The sequence below is a fragment of the Phoxinus phoxinus genome, assembly GCF_949152265.1.
Source record: "Phoxinus phoxinus genome assembly, chromosome: 24".
Lineage (NCBI taxonomy): Eukaryota > Metazoa > Chordata > Actinopteri > Cypriniformes > Leuciscidae > Phoxinus > Phoxinus phoxinus.
The window spans coordinates 4237389-4256074 of NC_136899.1; the positions used below are offsets into that span (position 1 = coordinate 4237389).

An 18686-nucleotide genomic window follows, 5' to 3' on the forward strand; every position below is an offset into this window, starting at 1 on the left:
ACTCTTTATTTTTTAAAGCAACAACATCAGAACTTCAAGATGTACATTTTTATTTTTATTTATTCAAGTTTTTTTTTCTTTTATCAGCTGAACACCTTTGACATTCCTAATTTATTTTGCTTTTACCAAAACCTTTCAAACAATGTGATCCACCAAAACAACACAAATTATGTTACACATGCAAATTTTGGTTGATTAAATTTTAAGTTCAAACACGTTTAATATATATATAAATATTATATATATCTATATATATATTAATATTACTCAAGTAAATCTCAACTTTTTAAATCTGTAAATACTATGTGCTTAAAGTCATGTTGCACAAGAAATACTTTTTAAAATAAATCTTCTAAAGTCATTAAATAGATTTTGTGTTTGTTATGTTTCTTAAGTCTTAAAATCTCCCACCACTATTCTTTTGTCCATCTACAAAACCCCATACATTCACATTTCAACACAAAAATGCTGACCACATTGAATAGTCTTCATTGCAAGATGACATATCCAAAGTTTTTGATACATTAACATAGACCTCCGATCCAACAAGCCACAGTGTATTACACCAAATTACAACTAGTGCAATCAACTTGACAGAAAAAGTTGATGTGGATTTTTAGATGTTGAAAAACTCCAATCTTTTATACTGTATATGTGTGTATATAATGCTGAGGTACATTGATTCCATACAGCACATACATGACATTCAGATAAACTACAATCGTATTGTTAGAATCCAAAGATGTTTAATTTGGATTTCTTGACATAGTATTTCTTAGTACACTGCCCGGCCAAAAAAAAAAAAAAAAAGTAATTTTGTTTGGATTTAAATAGGCAAATTCTTAAGAGTCTATGACTGGATCATTATTGCAGTGGCAACAGTTCTTTTAACCCTAATTGATGGAGTGTGTAGCTTTTTAAACAACCATGTAGGAAGACACATTATAGCCATATTCCAGAATGACAATGTCAAGATTCATCAAAAATGGATGAACCTCTTAATGGAAATAAGTGTTGTGAAGGTCAAGATCTTTTGTATTGGCAATGCAAGAGTCCAGCACTCTGTAAAGTCTCCTCCAGCACATCCCAAAGACTTTCAATGAATTTAAGGTCTGGACTCAGAGGTGCCGATTCACGTGTGGAAATTCTTCTTCATGCTCCTCCAAACCATTCTTTCACAATTTGAGCCTGATGAATCTTGACATTGTCATCCTGGAATATGGCCATGACGTGTCTTCCTACAGGGTTGTTTAAGAAATGAAAGCTACACACTCCATCAATTAGGGTTAAAATAACTATTCCTAAACGTATAACATGATAGAAACATAATAATCACTGCAATAATGATCCAATCATAGACTCTCAAGCATTTGCCTATTTGAACCTAAAGAGAAACTTTCGTTTTTGTTTTGGCCAGTGTATAGATGTATTGCTGAGGTACATTAATTCAGCACATAAATGACATTCAGATAAACCATAATCTTATTGTTGGAGTCCAAAGAAATTTAATTTGGATTTCTTGACATAGACGTGTATTTCTTAGTATGTCCTTTAGACAAAAAGACAGCTGTACTGTCCATATTTGCACATTAATGATGAACTTGCCGTTCCCAAGCGCAGCTGCATATTTGATTTCACGCTAACGGGAACTCAAGTAAAGTCTTCATTAGGTAGGATATAAAGGCATCGAGTTTGGCAAGTGAATCCTATGCAAAAAGTGTCGCCTCAACATGGAATGATCCAGAAGCTTTGCGATTGAATTAGATTGCAAGATTTGACAGAAGTGTTCCCATTAAAGACTCGGCCTACTGTACGTCCTGATTTTGCATGCCGGAAACAAGCTTCGAAGATTCGATTCCTCTCGATTACTGCTTTTCAAATGGCTTCTTCTTGCTGATCTGAAGAGTGACTTGTCCGGTTGGTGTGTAGCTGCAGGTTTGTGCGGACACTTGCGTTTTGAAGCTCTGCAGACCTCCCTCCTTCCCTCTCTGGACCTCGGAGCAGTACGTCGGCTGGACGTCAAGCCTCGCGAAGCTACTGGCACGCGGTGAACGGCTGGATGGACGTTCTTCAGTCACATGAATAGGTATTGTCTTCTCTCGCCTTGACCGAGAGCTGCTGCTCACGGATGAACCTGGAGTAAACATGCTGGAAATATGTTCCTTGAAGGATCCGAAGAAACCCATGCGAGGCTTTGTGGATGCCACTGGACGTCCCACGTGCAGCAGAATGGGTTTCCCAATGACAGGCTCGTTTATTTCTCTCTGCAACACCGAGATCTCACTTGGCTTCTCAACGGGAACGTGATGGTCTGTACGGCTGCCGAAAGTCTCACCTTCCTGAGGGACGTAGTCCTCGAGGTCTTCAAGAGTGAGCACTCGATTCCCATCAGTCAGGATTTTGCTGTCTCGGGCACCAAGTTCGTCGTCTTCGGGCTCCAGGACAACAGTTCCCTCATCTTCCTCAGAGTCAACCAAGACACACGGGTCACTAATATCTCCTGTTACGATTGGGTATATTGTCACATTGTCAACCTCAGACACATTGTGCACAGTTTCCTCTTCATCAGTACCAGAAGATGCTTGAAGAAGTATTTCGGCACCCATTGTCTCCTCTACTAACTTGTTGTTGGAGTTATTAGTGTTTGGATTGCCAGGTGGTGAGAACTTGCCGGGGGAAACGCCTCTTCTTCTTGGTAACTTGGGTGATTTGTTCACTTTATACTCGATTATTTCCTCGACTTCCACCCATTTTGGGTTCCTGGCCGTAGCACCCTCTGGATCTTGAACGTACAGTGTCGGGACAGTCTTCCTGGCCAGGGTTCGTCTCTGTCTGGGCGGTTCGGGAGTGGACGTCTCTGAGCGGTAAGCTCCCATAGGTGATGGTCTCGGGGACGCGTGCCGTTTCATGCGAGTGTTCTTCACCACTGTGGTGATGGTCTCCTCGCTTAAAGTGGGGGAAAAAACACGTTTGTTAGTATGATTCATGATAGATGCACACAGTAGACATAGCATTAGTCTAAATCTGCCATCAAATTTACAAACTGTGATATGTAAGGCCAGTTTACACTTTGAAGAATTGTATATTATATTAAGATGAACTATTTTAACATATTTTGAAATGTAATTTATTCCTGTGATCAAAGCTAAATTTTCAGCATCACTACTCTAGTCGTCAGTGTCACATGATCCTTCAGAAATCATTCTAATATGATGATTTGGTTTTAAAGAAAAAAATGTGATTATTTGATTGATAGAAAATTCACAGAACCGCATTTATTTGAAATAGACATTTTGTTTTATCAATATAATGTGTTTGCTTTGGAAAAAAAAGAAGAAAGAAGAAGATTCTTACAGATACAGATCCCAAACTTTTGAATGGCAGTTTGTGTTTAGATGCATGTTTGAGACTTACATAATTATGGTTTTCTTCGGTATTTTTGTCTCTTGTTCCGTTACTAGTTGAAAAACAACATAAAAATGGTATTAAATGAGTTACATAATCAAACAAACATCACATTTATTTTAGTTATTAAAATTCAGTTAATTCACTGCTTGTCAAAGAGGTACAAAGATGCTGAAATATGAAAAATACATTGTCAGATTTCTAAATATAGTACTTTTCTTATTTTCTGGAACCATGAAACTATCTTTCATAGTAGCCCCTTTATTAAAACCATTAAATATTGTGGGTTTTTTTTTATCCCTTTTATAAGTTTATAAGTTTTTAGTAAGTGAAATCATAACAGATGGGAAAGGCTGTCATACTTTTATGTTTTTTTAATTAGGTGGCATATGTGTGTTGACAGATGTCTCTTACCTTCTATAGTGATGGCCTGATCTGCTCTACGTTCTCCAGCCCTTGCCACAGCAGGAGTGACCAGCTGTGCCGCACACCTGGCACTGCCCAGACGGTTCGACAGCTGCAAATGAATAATATGATGATCATTGGCTTAATTCCTCTGGGTTGGAGTAAAGTAAGAACTGAAAGGAGTAAGGACTAAAGTAAGGATGTCCATACCTCACAATCATAGTGTCCGAGGTCTCGTTCTCCAGGGCTCTTGATAACTAGAACCAACACTCCACTGCGTGATTCACTGTATGTCTGAAACTTCTCCAGGTCTGTCAGTAGTTTACCGTCCTTAAACCATCTGTGCAGGGAAATGCCACAGTTTAACACATTTTGCCAGTGAAATGGATGACATTGTTGGGTTTAGTAATTTATGGAATGCCTTGATTGAAATTTTATGACTTTTATGAGTTATTTTGGCTCATTATTTAAACATACTATAATATATACTATCGTTTGGCATTGGTAAATAACTCTATTTGAATATATTTTAAAATGTAATTCATTCCTGTGATGCAAAGCTGAATTTTCAGCATCATTACTCCAGTCTTCAGTTTCTCATGATCCTTCAGAAAATATTCTAATATGCTTATTTACTGCTCAAGAAACATGTTATTGTTATCAATGTTGAAAACAGTTGTGTTGCTTCATATTTTTGTGGAAACGGTGATAATTTTTTTTCCAGAATTCTTTGATAAATAGTACGTCTAAAAGAACATAAAAAAAATAAAAATTTCATTTTTGAATATCAGTGTAAATATTAGTTTAAACGGAGTCACTACCGTATCTTGGGACTTGGTGCACTCTGAATGATGCAGGTGAACTGAGCATCTTCTCCTGGAAAGAGTGTGGCGTTCCGGATCTTATTCACAAAACGTGGAGGCACTGCAAGATAAGGAATAAAAATCAACACAAATTTAATTTCACAGATTGTGAAACCAGCTTTACTAAGTTAGTCACACCAGGTTGCTCTCAACTTGCTCACGTCCGTCACTCACCCTGCACGGTGATTTTGCCTAGTGTGCTGGCGTTGCCCGCAGAGCTGGTGGCGAAGCACATGTACTGGCCAGAGTCGTCTGCCGTCATGTTGTCCAATATGAGTGTGCAAGAGCCGTCTGGGTCCTCAATGATGATGTGATGAGGATCCGCTTCCACAGCTCGCCCATCTGTTTGTGAGAGTCGGGTGGATGAGTTACTTTACTTCTTATGAGACATCAAGAGTGGAAACACCCACGATTTATTTCCTTACCTTTGTACCATGTGACCTGTGGTTTTGGTGCACCAGTGACCTTGCAGGCGAGCTTCACTGTCTGTCCAAGCTCTGCTGTTAAGTCTGTCAACACGGAGTCGAAATCTGGAAGGCCTGTAATAAAAGTAAAATGCTACATTTTAGGACTAGGGTTTATTATTATTGTAGTATTTCAGAACATGACCGTACTTAATAGATGATGATGTTTCATAAGTGGAGTGTGTTTTGCCATGTCAATAAAGTGCTGCAGGGATGACATATTTTTGTAGACCAAAACCTGCCTAAAAAACGGTTAGCATTTATTCAAATTGTTTTAATGTGTTTTTTTTGTTAAATGCCTGAAACAACTAAATAAATCAGTAATACCCCCTTGTGTTTTTTTGTAAAGCTTTTATGTGTCTTGAAAAAGGCTAAATGGGACTAGACGTTTGGCGAATGGGTAAACTCGTACTAGTTCACTCTTACAGCCTCATTCTGTTTATAATTGTGCTCTTGCAAACTATTTGAACTCAAACCTTCCAACTTGTAGATTTTAAATATTAAAAGAGTTGTTGGAATCTTAGTGGTGTTGACATGGTGTTCGTAGCCTAACTTTAGCTTTTTACTTTTGCCACTTGTATTTAAGCTTCAAAATGTAAAAGTTGTGTTCATTTGTGAAGATTATCATGACGAACAAAACATGTAAGAATCATAAGCTTTTTGCTAGTCACAGAGCTTATTTTCTGCAATAATCCAAAGCCAGTAGAAAAAACCTTTTTGAAGAGGAAACTAGGATGAAGCAATCTTCTGGGTTGGTCTAGAAAACACGTCAGTGCTCTAGTCAAGGTGAGACATGCTAACATGTACATGATGCTGATGTTGGTGACTTACTCCACGTTGCCATGCTATACCGCTGCTGAAGGTCACGGAGGTCGCGGAGCCATGAGTTCTTGATGATGACAGTCCGTGCCTGCAGAGTGTATTTTCTCACAGAGTCGTCGCGCTCATGCCAGATCTCAAATGCTCTCTCATCACCCTCCACAGTGTCGTTCACGTCAATGTTTGTGAGCTAAAGCAAAACGAGAAAATATTTTACTATACATTACATTTATTTATACAATATTATTTTATAAGTGACATTATGAGGCCAGTAATTAAGAAATTCGCAAAGCCGATATTGGCCATTTTAAATTATCGCCATTGCCGCTTGGCTTTGTGAATTTTTTGTAAATGTTGTGTAAAATACAACGCCCAAATGCAAATGCTTACGAGTCAATGATTGGATCATGCAGTAATTATTATATTTCTAGCATGTTATATATTTGGGAACAGTTCTTTTAACCCTAACCGATGTAGTGTTTAGCTTTTCATTTCTTAAACAACTATGTAGGCCATATTCCAGGATGACAAAGTCAAGATTCATCAGGCTCATATTATGAAAGAATGGTCAGCACCTCTGAGTCCAGACCTTAAATTCATTGAATGCCTTTGGGATGTGCTGGAGGAGACTTTACAGAGTGCTGGACTCTTGCATTGTCAATACAAGATCTTGACCAAAAATGTATGCACCTATTGATGGAAATAAATGTTGTGATGTTATTTCCATCAAGAGGTGCATACATTTTTGGTCAAGATCTTGTATTGTCAATGCAACATTGAGTCCATTTTTTTCAATTTGAGTCCAGCACTCTGTAAAGTCTCCTCCAGCACATCCCAAAGACATTCAAAGACTGGTGATCCAATCATTGAATCTTAAGCATTTGCCTATTTAAATCTAAACAGCGACTTATCTTCTGGCCAGGAAGTGTACAAGTGTCACTTAATTACAGTAATTTAAAAAGCATTTTATAAGCTCTAACCTTCATCATATTCTTAAACACATATGTCTGGGTGTCCATATTTGTGTCTCTCTTCTGCTTGCAGATGACCACGTGGTTTTTGAAGAGGAAAACATGGCGGTGGTGACCTCTGGAAGATGAGCGAACTCCAGGAGCTCCTTCCCAAACAGTGAAAGGCCCCTGTAAAACAAAGAAAAATCCAGAACTTCACTACAAGCAAGTTGTTAAATGTAACTACAAGAAAGTGAAACAGGCAATATGAGAGCACTTTATCAAAAAGCCTGTACGTTAATGTGTGACATTCGAGATTAGAGACCGTACCTGTCTAATAGGTTCTCCCAACGCCTCCAGATTGGCGGGGTAGTTCTCTATGAGAGATACATGGTGTGTGTTCTCTGAGCGCTGGGAGAGGGACGACACCATTGCATAGGCCTGCTCCAACAAACAGCAGTTCTGACCGTTCTTTGCTTTGTTCCGGATCAATTCCTATAATGAAATCGGGGAATTGGAAAGGGATGCTCACTTTCAATTATTATGCATCACAGAATACATAACAAAATTCTTAAATGCATTTTTTAGATAGTTATTCAGCCTTTCGCAAGTGGAAATTGGAGATTTTTTCTTCACACAGAAACGCAGTATTGTGGTATTCAAGTTTTTATTACCTTCAGTAAAGCCCTGTACTTTAGAATTCTCTCTGGTGGTCTCTGAAGATAAGCATTGATACTGAGCACTGGACACTCTGTGGGGTCGGCATTTGCCAACTCTGAGACTGTATAATTCTAATGAAAGAAAGATATAGAACATGTTATGCTATGCGTCTTCTGAATACCAAATTATTTTAGTTTACGGACAAATATTTTTTTTTCGTTTTCATGCCCCTAGAAATCCATCACTATTATTTTTGTAAACCCACCTTGAAATATTGGTGCACTTCTTTCTCACTGATGGCGGACTCAGCCTGTGACTGCCCAATGAGGTACTGTAGATATTTCTCAAAACCTTCAGAGTTTTTTAAGAAATGCATGGCAATGTCATCATCCGTGTCACAATCACGCAGACCGGGCAGCAAAGAGCTGGAAAACAGACAACAGTCAAGTCTTCATTGAGCTTTTTACAAAACTAGCATATAAATGAAGAAAATAGTTCTTTACACACTACATTTTAGATATAGGCCTGGTTTCACAGACAGGGCTTAGATTAAGCCAGGATTGGACCTTAGTTAAATTAGGACATTTAAGTAGCTTTTATAAACGTGCCTTAGAAAAAAAACATTACTGGTGTGGATCTTGAGACGTATTTTAAGATATGTCAGTGCAAGTTGCTTTCAGTTAAAACAGCTCAATGCATGTTAGTCTGAGTCTAGCTTAAGCCTTGTCTGTGAAACCGGGGGTTAGAGCTATAATATAATTAACAATAATATTTGATTGTCTGAACTTTGCACCTGCTGTGGAAGGATTTCAAATCACTGATATTACGGAAGATGGTTTCCTTCTGGCTGGCGATGTCAGGTGGTGTGCTCTCCTCATCCACGCGCTTCAGATGGTGTGATGTGAAAAACTCAATCTCCTTCAGAAACTCAGTCTCTGTGTTGATCAGCTCCTGAACAAGTTGACTAGATACAAGTGAAACGGAGGTCAAATGAGTAAAGTTCTAGTACAGAATAAAATGCACATTTTACATGTCTACAATTTTACCAGAGTTTCTTCTTGTACTCTGTCTCGGTGACTTCCTCTCTGGTGGTCTCTGGGAGGTCTGCTGCATCTGCAGTCAGCTACAACACAACCAATCCATCATTAGTAAGAAATTATGAAGATACACTGCACTTGTCATTACATTGTGTGCATTTTTAACCCTAGTGTCAAATATTAAACTCACTAGTCCATTATGAATTACCATAATTTAAGTTTCACATGCTATCGCATTAACCAGTGTATGTATATGTATAAACAGACCTTCAGTCTTTTGTCAAGATACGCAGGTGAGACCCATCCCTGGCGAGACGGGTTGGATTTGGTAGGCTTGGTACGGACCAGCCATTTAAGTGGGTGTGCAGAGTCCAGAACCTCCACATACTGGCCCTCTTTCAGAGCGATGGTATCTTTACTGACACCCATGGGGTTGTAATCAGCTGTCACCACGTAGATATCAAACATCTGCGCAGATGCATTGAGATAACAGTACATTTAGAAAATCACTTTAAAAACATGAGAATGCTCCGGATTCTGCTTTTAAATACCCCTTTGTGAACTAAAGAATCAACGAGATGCTTAACTCACGTAATAAATAATATGAACTACAAAATTATTATTCTAACATAACTTTTTTCCCTTTTACAATAAATGGTAAATACATGTGTCAAAAAAAATCTTATTTAAACAGAATGCAACAGGTCTGACATATAATAATAATAATAAAATTGTTGATGACATCAAGAGTGTGATGTTTGTGATACCTCTCCCCTGGCATCTCCTTCATCCGATTCAGACGATGAGTCTGCGATGAGAGATGTAGGGCGTGAACGGCCATGATATGGAGATGGTGATGGTGTTTTTGTTTCATCATCACTGTCAGCTCCTGGGACACGTAATGAAGCTTGAAGCAGACAGTGATAAAAAGGTTAGAGGAAGAAAGGGATAATGTTATTAGGTATCAGCTCTGACAGCATGGGCTTTAGCATCACATCTCTGAACTACAAAACATTTGTTCAGGTTATGGAATTCAATTTAAAATCAGCAGACTCAGGGCATGTAATTTAATAATATTAATCTGGCCATGAAATTTGTATAATATAATATTATATATATATATTATAGAATTTTCCCCCATAGGGTATACCAGGCCACACACACACACACACACACGTACACACGTGTGCACATCTTTAACATGTAGGGCCTACATCAGAATTTCAATGGTTTAAAAAATACAAACTTGATATACATATAGGCCTAATATATAAAACATCAAATAAAAATGGTGTTTGCGTGGTAATGATCTTTACAACACTCAAACTGTGGCACGCGCATAAGGGGCAGCATACGATAATTCATTTCAATATAAATTCACAAAGGGTATTTGAATAATAGCTGATGTCAGACGTTTTATTACCGCACACATATTATTACTGCCGTCTTTGCAACCGCCTGCCTACATTTATTATCGCGAAATCGCGAAGGTTCTTCTGCTGTGAAATATTGCCGCCGTTTTTTAAAATACAATGGTTCAAATAACATGAAGGTTAGCACAGCTACTGACCCCCGTACTGGAATTCTAGCTAAAACAGACAGAAAAGAGATTAAATTGAAATAACATCGCCAAAATGGATGCTGAGAACGACGTATGAGGAACTGTCCAGTTTCGCTGATCTAAAGACTGAAGGTAAGCAGAATTGTTCTTATTTAGCCTACAATTAAAATTCTGGAAATTGTGTTTCATTGTGATCGTGACTCAGGCTGGTGGGTGTAAGTAGGCCTAAAGAAGATTGAAAAAAGTTTGGGATCCACTAGATTTACAAACATAATTGTGTGTTATTTTACAAACTAAGTGTAGGCCTACTTAGTCAAATTCCATTCGAAAATATTCAAACAAGCTTTATGTAGTGTAGCTTTTTTGTGTGTGTAGAAACAGGAAAACGATGCAAATAACAACAGTGACAGAAAAAGAGGATTTTTTAAATATCATTTGAGCTCACCTGTAAGGTCCATTATCAGTTTTTTTTTTAAATCATCTGTGGACTCTGGATATAATAACTAATGCTGTAAACCATGTTTCTCCTGTGATTTAACATGCACTATCATGCTAGTGTAAAAACAAATTTGTGCCCACACAAACATTAATGTATTGCTCATGCAATCCCATATCTAAATGAATATGGCAGCGAGCGTTCATCCATTTTCTCTGTGTATACTGAAACAGAGACACCTTGAAAGTGTAAAAATGAGACACTGATTTTAAAAATGTCCAGTTTATTCTGAATTGTGACAAAATGGCCCTGATTTTAAAGAACCATGACTTTATTACCAGTAGGCCATACTTAAAGCATTTTGTACTTTACATTTTAATATCTTAAATTTAGGGGTTTCTTTCTTTCTTTTTTCAATGTTGAGAATCAATGAAATAGACAAGCATCGTGATTAACAACAGCATAGCCTTATGGAGAAAAAGTCAAAGTTCTGGTGTAATACACTGGAGGTTCTGCGGATACATACTGGTTACTTTGGGCCAAGATTTCATCCACTGGAGCACTTGATGGTTCTGTAAGCTGTCTGAACAAATCAATGCTTCAATGAGAATGTGAGTGAATAGAGGGATGAGAGGATGGATGGATAGTTTGATGGATAGACAAAAGAATGGAGTCAGTGAACTGCACAGGAATCGGGGGATCCAGAGAGATAAGGTTATATATATATAATATTTTGTCAGTAAACTGCATAGGAATTGGGAATATATATATATATATATATATATATATATATATATATATATATTTATATATATAATAGAAGGGAAGTCCAGGAAAATATGCTCACAAAAATTCCTGAGTATAATTAATGATTCAGAAAGTGAATATAAAACAGGTGTACTCCATTTCAGTACTCAGTACATCCTGTGAGATGAATTCAAAGCATTTGGGCACACACAAAGCTCATTCAAAAACAGCGCATACTGTTTTGAGTGAATTTTAGGATGCATCTGTAGAGAAAGACTACATTAAAACAAATTGTTATTTTGCACTATTATAACTATGACATCAAGAATGATACTTTAATAAAAAGAAAAGTACAGTACAAATAGTACACATATTTATACTGTAATTCAGTGTAATACTGCGGCAGTGCAGGTACACAATTATTAGCTCAATATTATTGACTGAAAATTATAGTTTTCTCTTACCTTGAGTGAACTTGGCAGATACCATTTCTGTGATTTGGGTTGTGAGTTTTTGTAAGAATTCCTCTGTACCCACTTCCCCCATGTAAGGTAGTTTGTTCTCTCCTAAGATGTTATCACAATAATCACTTATATTGTAGCAAATCAGAAATACCTGATGGCAGTCACTCACTCTGTTTTAATCTGACAGCCCACTAAAAGTATAAAGTGGTTAAAAAATAAATTGAAAGAAAAACTTAAACAGAACATCATCTATCAAATATTCACCTTTGCCTGCTTCCTCTGGTGGGCTAATAGTAATTCCTAGCCTGGAGAAAAAAATATAATAATTAAACAGTAACATCCAAATATGTAAAATTGTACAATGTTTAGATTAATAAAATAATTTTATTGATAGCTATAAGCTTTTAAAATTAAACTTACTCTGGCCCCACTTTGCTCTTTTGCTCTGGTGCTGTTGGATAGAAAATTATAAGCATGATGATTAAAAGACAGGGTTATTTATTAATAAATTATATTTAACGAGCATTATACAGTCAAATAGACCAGAAGTATTCTAGGTATAAAATAATATTATTATTAAATAAAAAAAATCATGTGATCCTGACATCACTATGGTCAATAACTAAACCATGAGTTCCTGACCTGTCTCCACATCCAGCCGGGCTGTGTTGACCGATTGTCCAGCACGGTTGGTGGCAATGCAAGTGTACATGCCACCATGATTTTTTTCCACTTCCATAAGGATTAGACTATGCTGACGGCCAGAGCTGGCCACCTTGTAACCTGGTGTGTCTGCCTTGATCCACAAAACATCCTTATCTGACACTTCCTTTAACCAGTTCACAGATGGGGTTGGGGAACCTTCGGAAGAGAGTGACTTAGCTTAGCATGTTTTCACCTTATGTAACGTGCAACTGAACATTGTGCTTAATGCTTTGCTGTATTTCTCAAAATTGCATAGTCATTTAATTTATTGTGGTAACACGCCATACCTTCCACTTTGACTGACAGCGTTATACTTGCTCCCTGTTTCACCTTCTTGTTGCTGAACCTCTCCAGGAAGCGTGGTGGCACAAGTGGCACCTTTGAATCTATTTGTGGAAAAATACAAGTGGCATAGTAAATGATAGGCATGCTTAATCTTTCTTATTACTGTAAATTTGCATCGGTTCATACCATGTGGAACAACGATTCACAATTACATGTGCTGTGTGCAAGAATGTGACATTACAGATGTTTACCTCTCATTCTTCCCTGTTCAGGTGATGGGCGCTCTCCAGGAGCTAACAAATGGAAATTATGTAAACAAACATTTTAGCATTTATTTAGCACATTATAATAAAAACATATTTTATGTGAAAAAAATCACTATAATTATCATTTATAATATAATTTCACTATGCTCCCAATTCCTGTCAAAGACCCCATGGAAGTGCCACATAAAAAGGCTTAAAGCTTAAAAGGAACATTTACCCAGTACATTCAGTCGTGCTGAAGAGTAGGCAGATCCAGCTATATTGCTAATGTATGCTGAGTATTCTCCGGTGTCCTCCCGCTTAACATCCAAAATCTCAAGACTGTGCTGATCTCGCTCGGTCGACAATACAATTCTGCTGGAGGCTTGAAGTGGGGTGCCATCTTTGAACCAGTAAACTCTTGGTGTGGGAAATCCTGCAGAATGGTGTTGAACATTAAATTGTGTTTGCAACCCATTTTACTTCTGCAACGTAACAGCTGAAATTAAAGTCGTCTTAGATGCAAAGCTATGTGAATGTGTATAGAGACAGAGCGCAACGCGTCATAATCAACGCCCACCAGGGGGGGGGGGGGGGGGGACAATCCAACCGTCATTTGCATTGCGAGAGGCTGCCTCTTTGTCATTTCTTGCTTCTAACAAAAGACAGAAAAATGCCTAAAAGCTGCTGTGTGACAAGGTGTACAGCAAACAAGCTAAGAAACCCAGAAATAAGTTTTTATAAGCTGTCGACCCCAAAAAACGAGCGTTTAAGGACTTAAAAGTGGATACAGGCTGGAACGAATGGGTAAATTGTGGGATCCTGACACTCAGTATGCACTAAAAACACAGTTGCGTGTGCAGTAAGTTAAACATTTGGTCACTGGTGAGTCAAATATCCAAATGTCAGTTTTATATATCATATTTCTGTAAGATAAGCTATCCTGTGTTGCCGATTACGTTCTCCAGTGGTCGTACGTTAGTTCTCAGAGTAATGAGACACGTTACGCTCTGTCTCAACTGCCTGTATCCACTTTTATGTTCTTAAACACTTGTTTTTTGGGGTCGACAGCTTATAAAAACTTTTTACTGTACACCTTGTCACACAGCAGCTTTTAGGCATTTTTCTGTCCTTAGTTAGAAGCAAGAAATGACAAGGAGGCAGCCTCTCGCAATGCAAAGTCAATGGAGACGGTTGGATTGTCCCCCTCTCCCTCCCCCGGTGTGGGCGTGGCCTAAATATGCTCTGTCTCTATTAAGAATATAAACAAGGCAATTAAAAACAGAATGGACAGAAAAAAGGATGTAGGACATTAATGTCATTATGCTCAGAGCGGCTGGAGTTGAATAGCAGATACAACAGGTGCAGATGTAAAAAAGGAAACACTTGGAATAAACAGTGCATAAATAAACAAAATACAGATAAAAAAGAATAAATATTCTAAAAGATAAATAAAAAGGAAACAAAACAATTTGCATCCATGAAAAAAACATAACTGACCTTTGACCCTAACACTCATTTTGGCATTGGGTGCTCCAGGACTGAGGAATAAATCATGTAACTCATCCAAAACCTGAGGAAGCTGCTCGTCCTCTGCCACAGATTCAAAAGCCTCTGTGTCCCTGTGCTCCGAGCTAAGAGAGCAAACCAAACAAAAGCAGAAGCCCATGTAAAACTAGCATGAAATGCGAATCAGAGACTTGTTTGGCTGGATCTGTGCAAAATGTATTATGTACTTGTAGTATTGACGTGCGTCATTAAAATCACTTTAAATGGTTAAATCTCACCTAGACACATAGCCTTTAGCACTGACATAGGAAGACGTCTCTGTGGCATCAGCTGCTGTGTCATAGTCTGAGCTGCAAGACACTTCAAAGATACAGAAGACTGAATCAGTTATTAGTTCAAAATAATAAAGAGCAATAAGAGCCTTCATCTTAAATATGTTGAAAATGCAGGTGCATTTTGGGGACCTCTACAGACAAACAATGAAAATTATTCTTACAAAACACATGCAGTTGCATTCTTACTCTTCACAGATGCACCGGTAAAAGAAAGTGCCATCTTTGTTAAAACGCTTTATAGGGGATTATATTGCTTTCTTGTCTATATTTGTGAGTTTTGATTTGACACTTTCTTTTAACAGTGTACTCACTGTCCACTCTCAGCTCAGCCTTGCTGGAGGCGATGCCACTGTCATTTTCAGCCATGCATCGATATACGCCCATATCTGTGGGAAGCACAGCTGTGATGATCAACTGGTGACGACCTTCCTGGTCTTCATTGATCATGTAGTGGTCGTTTTCCTCCAACAGCTTTCCATCCTTGAACCATCGCACAGTGTGAGGGTGTTTGCCAACAATTACACAGTCAAAACTGACTGGAAATCCATCAGGAACATCCTGGCTACGAAGCTCCGTCAGGAAGACGGGGGCCGCTGGGAGGTTGGTAGGTGATTAAGCAAACAAAACCGAAAAGAACAGAACATAGCAATACTTTTGAGGAGGAATGCTGAACCAGGCGAAAAACATGACATGCCATCACTTTAAGATCCCAAAAAACAAGCAAATCACAACTTTTTTGTAAATATCAAAAGTGCTGCCCTATAATGACAAACATAATCCAGCACTGAACCATGCAACCTAATGAAGAACCAAACAACAGTAGCAAAAACAGTAAAACCAGATGGAAGAGGCGTCATACCAGGGGTTCCTGTCATGAAAGCAGGCATCGGTTGGTCCTGAGTTGGGGTTTGGGAGCCATCTTGGGAGACGCCCATCTTTGTGATACGCAGCTCTACCTTAGAACCTGCAGCTGCTATGATGATCGTTTCGATGGGCACTCCTTGATAAGTAAACATTTCCTGGAAGCGCTGGGAAGCCACTTGAGCTTCTGCACGGTTATCAAAGCGGATGTAGATATACTGATCGTCTTCCCGGTAAGACTGTAGATCCGGTGGCGGTAAATCTCCTTCATCCGCACTCAAAAAAGGTTCCTCCTCCAAATCCGGAGGAAGGCGAGTACGAAGAAGTCGCCGCAATCGTTTACTTGCCTGACGTAAAGTCTCATCCATCTCACTCCCCGAGGAGCTCTCAGCTTCACTATCTGCACTGTAGCCCAGAGTGAGGGGTCGTCGCCCAGAAGATTCCCGCATTGACCCTATGGTGACTTTACCACTATGGGTGGAAATGCCAAACTTATTGGTGACTTCACAAGTATATACACCTGTGTCTTTGGTTGTGGCAGCTGTCACTACTAGAGAGCAGGTACCATCATTATAGATATCAATATGGTGGTGCTTGCCATCAATTAAGGGTTCACCATCCTTTAGCCAGCGAACTTTATCTGGCTTACCCTCCACAATGCACTCAAGATGAATTGTGCCATTGGGCTCCTTAGTCTGCTCTTTGAATACTTCTTTGAAGACTGGTCGCATGTCCTTTCTGGCTTTATAACCTTTGAAGGCTGCCTGAATCTTGACAGCAGCATCTAGCAACTCATCCCCTTTCTGAGCTTCCATGAGGGGCTCCACAGATGTCTTTGTAACAGATTGCTCAGTCATCTGGAAGTGCTCATACAGTTTCTTGGAGGCAATGGTCTCAGTGTGACTTTCCACAGTCATAGAGGAATTGCTGCTTTTCTTGAGGTAAGACACCAAGCTTGTTGTCCCACTGAGAGATCCCTCATCAGAACTGGTATAGAGATTAGACTCTACTGTGATTTTGGGAGCTGGCTCAACAGGTCTCTCTTTCACTTCTTTTTCAATAACTTTTTCTTCTTTGCTTTGTACCTTTTCTTTTCCATCTTCTTCTGGTAATTCTGAAATTGAATCTAATGTGGGTTCCCGACTCATTCTCCTCTTCTTGGCCACTGCCTCCCACAAAGCATGTAGATCTCCCTCAGAAGCAGCTTCAGGAGGCAGTTTGGGCTGGCTGCCTGCATCCTGAAAAAGTGTTGTGCCATCTCCTGTAATCAAGGAGTCATCATAAATCAGTCGCACTTACGCATATGGTAACATTTTTCATGTTGGACATAAAGTTAATTAAATAGATCAACAATGTGTCTCTGCAACAGCAATTGGTTAAGAGACTTCGGGAAAAGGAAAAAAGTTATTTGAACACTGTAATTTTGTAATGAAGAAAATCATAAAGTTGCAAAGTTCCAAATGTTGTTACAAAGACATACACAAGAAATTATTTCCACATAAGGTAGACAAAAAACCCCACCAACAACAAAATACAGTGAGAGCAAACTAAATGCGAGGTTAGGCTAAGAAAGTACCTTCGAGGTTGAGGTTGACTGAAGTCTTTGCCTCATTTGAGGCAACACAACAATAGACACCCTGGTCTGTAGACTGGAAATCCTTAATGAGCAAAACTTGGCTCTTGCCCTCTTCTACCACTTGGTACTTGGCTCCAACCTCTATCTCTCTGTTGTCCTTGTGCCATGTGACTGATTTACTCTCTGCAGAAAGTTCACACTCCAAACGAACCATCTTTCCTTTTTGGAGCTTAGAGCTGGTTAATATTTTGGTCATGGTCACTGGTGCATCTGAAGACCAAAGGTCAATTCAAAGAACAGTTGAAGAAATGCAGCAAGAACTCAACAAGAACTAAGATTATTATTTGCAAAAAATAGAAAATAAACTTGTTTTGAGTAGTTTTTAGTGTTCTACTACGCTGTAAAACCATTTGAGGAAACTGATTGCATCAATTAATTTAAGTGAGCTTATTGCATTTAGTTCACTAAAAGTATAGGCTATTTCCTAAACTCCACTCAAATATTTTATGTTGCTGAAATTTAAAAACATTAACTTTACCCTCTTATATTTAACAGCTAGCTATAACATGTGCTAGTACAGCAAGATAATATCAGTGTATCAGCAAGTGCAATTACTTCTTCTAAACAAAGCAGTCAGAGTAGAGATTTTGACATCTTTACATACTTTGGCCCATCCTTGGCTTAACCACAGGCTCTTCAGCACAATGGAAACCCTCCCAAAACGACATAACAGAAACCCTTTTAAAAACCATCATAACAACATAAACCAATGACAGGTCTCCCCCTAAATGAATATTGTGCAAAAACGCATTTCATTTTTTTTATTTTTTATTAAATAAATAGAGTCTGAAGCCAAGCACACTGGGAACTAGAAATCTGCTGTAACTGATTCAGTTTGAGTTCTGCTTAAAGGGGTCCTATTATGTTTTTTTTTTCACTTTTTTAACTTTAGTTAGTGTGTAATGTTGCTGTTTTAGCATAAAAAAGATCTGCAAGGTTACAAAGCTCAAAGTCCACTTCAAAGGGAGATATTTTATTTAACAGAATACACTTTTCAAAAACTCGTTCAAATGGCTCGTTTGGGCTACAACACGTCTTTTCAGGTTCTTATGAAGTCATAATGTTTCTCATTTAAATAATCTCCGCCCACAGAATACGCAAAAAAGATGGTTAAGCTGCGCTAGAGAAGATGAAGAGTGTTGTCTCTGTTTTTTCCATCCTGTTAAAAGTTATTTTAAACAATGTTCCTGAACATTATAACCTCAACGTTTGTCTGTGCACTGCACATTTCGTAGCGGTTCCCATTTTGTCAAGACAAACTGTTGTTTATGGATCACAACTTGTATGTCTTATTATTTG

The 18686-nt window shown here is 38.4% G+C and overlaps 1 protein-coding gene across 36 annotated transcripts in view; it reads right to left on the minus strand.

Annotated features, from left to right (window-relative positions):
- Positions 1 to 731: 731 nt before the first annotated feature.
- The window catches only part of obscnb (obscurin, cytoskeletal calmodulin and titin-interacting RhoGEF b), a 54431-nt gene continuing 36476 nt past the window's right edge, over positions 732 to 18686 (minus strand). For 35 of the 36 annotated variants that reach the window (XM_079601375.1, XM_079601359.1, XM_079601377.1 and 32 more), the window contains 28 exons: positions 17328 to 17597; positions 15750 to 17012; positions 15202 to 15483; positions 14834 to 14915; positions 14547 to 14680; positions 13285 to 13482; positions 13053 to 13094; positions 12804 to 12902; positions 12454 to 12672; positions 12232 to 12262; positions 12076 to 12116; positions 11812 to 11913; positions 9371 to 9510; positions 8871 to 9071; positions 8613 to 8689; positions 8360 to 8530; positions 7832 to 7991; positions 7581 to 7697; positions 7237 to 7401; positions 6937 to 7095; positions 5969 to 6146; positions 5099 to 5212; positions 4848 to 5015; positions 4632 to 4734; positions 4021 to 4150; positions 3820 to 3922; positions 3415 to 3457; positions 732 to 2946 (listed from right to left, as the gene is read on the minus strand). In XM_079601375.1, the coding sequence (XP_079457501.1) occupies positions 1866 to 2946; positions 3415 to 3457; positions 3820 to 3922; positions 4021 to 4150; positions 4632 to 4734; positions 4848 to 5015; positions 5099 to 5212; positions 5969 to 6146; positions 6937 to 7095; positions 7237 to 7401; positions 7581 to 7697; positions 7832 to 7991; positions 8360 to 8530; positions 8613 to 8689; positions 8871 to 9071; positions 9371 to 9510; positions 11812 to 11913; positions 12076 to 12116; positions 12232 to 12262; positions 12454 to 12672; positions 12804 to 12902; positions 13053 to 13094; positions 13285 to 13482; positions 14547 to 14680; positions 14834 to 14915; positions 15202 to 15483; positions 15750 to 17012; positions 17328 to 17597 (5873 nt within the window). In that variant the 3' untranslated portion in view covers positions 732 to 1865. The remainder of the gene's footprint in view (positions 2947 to 3414; positions 3458 to 3819; positions 3923 to 4020; positions 4151 to 4631; positions 4735 to 4847; positions 5016 to 5098; positions 5213 to 5968; positions 6147 to 6936; positions 7096 to 7236; positions 7402 to 7580; positions 7698 to 7831; positions 7992 to 8359; positions 8531 to 8612; positions 8690 to 8870; positions 9072 to 9370; positions 9511 to 11811; positions 11914 to 12075; positions 12117 to 12231; positions 12263 to 12453; positions 12673 to 12803; positions 12903 to 13052; positions 13095 to 13284; positions 13483 to 14546; positions 14681 to 14833; positions 14916 to 15201; positions 15484 to 15749; positions 17013 to 17327; positions 17598 to 18686) is intronic. The other variant, XM_079601379.1, reaches the window with a different exon arrangement.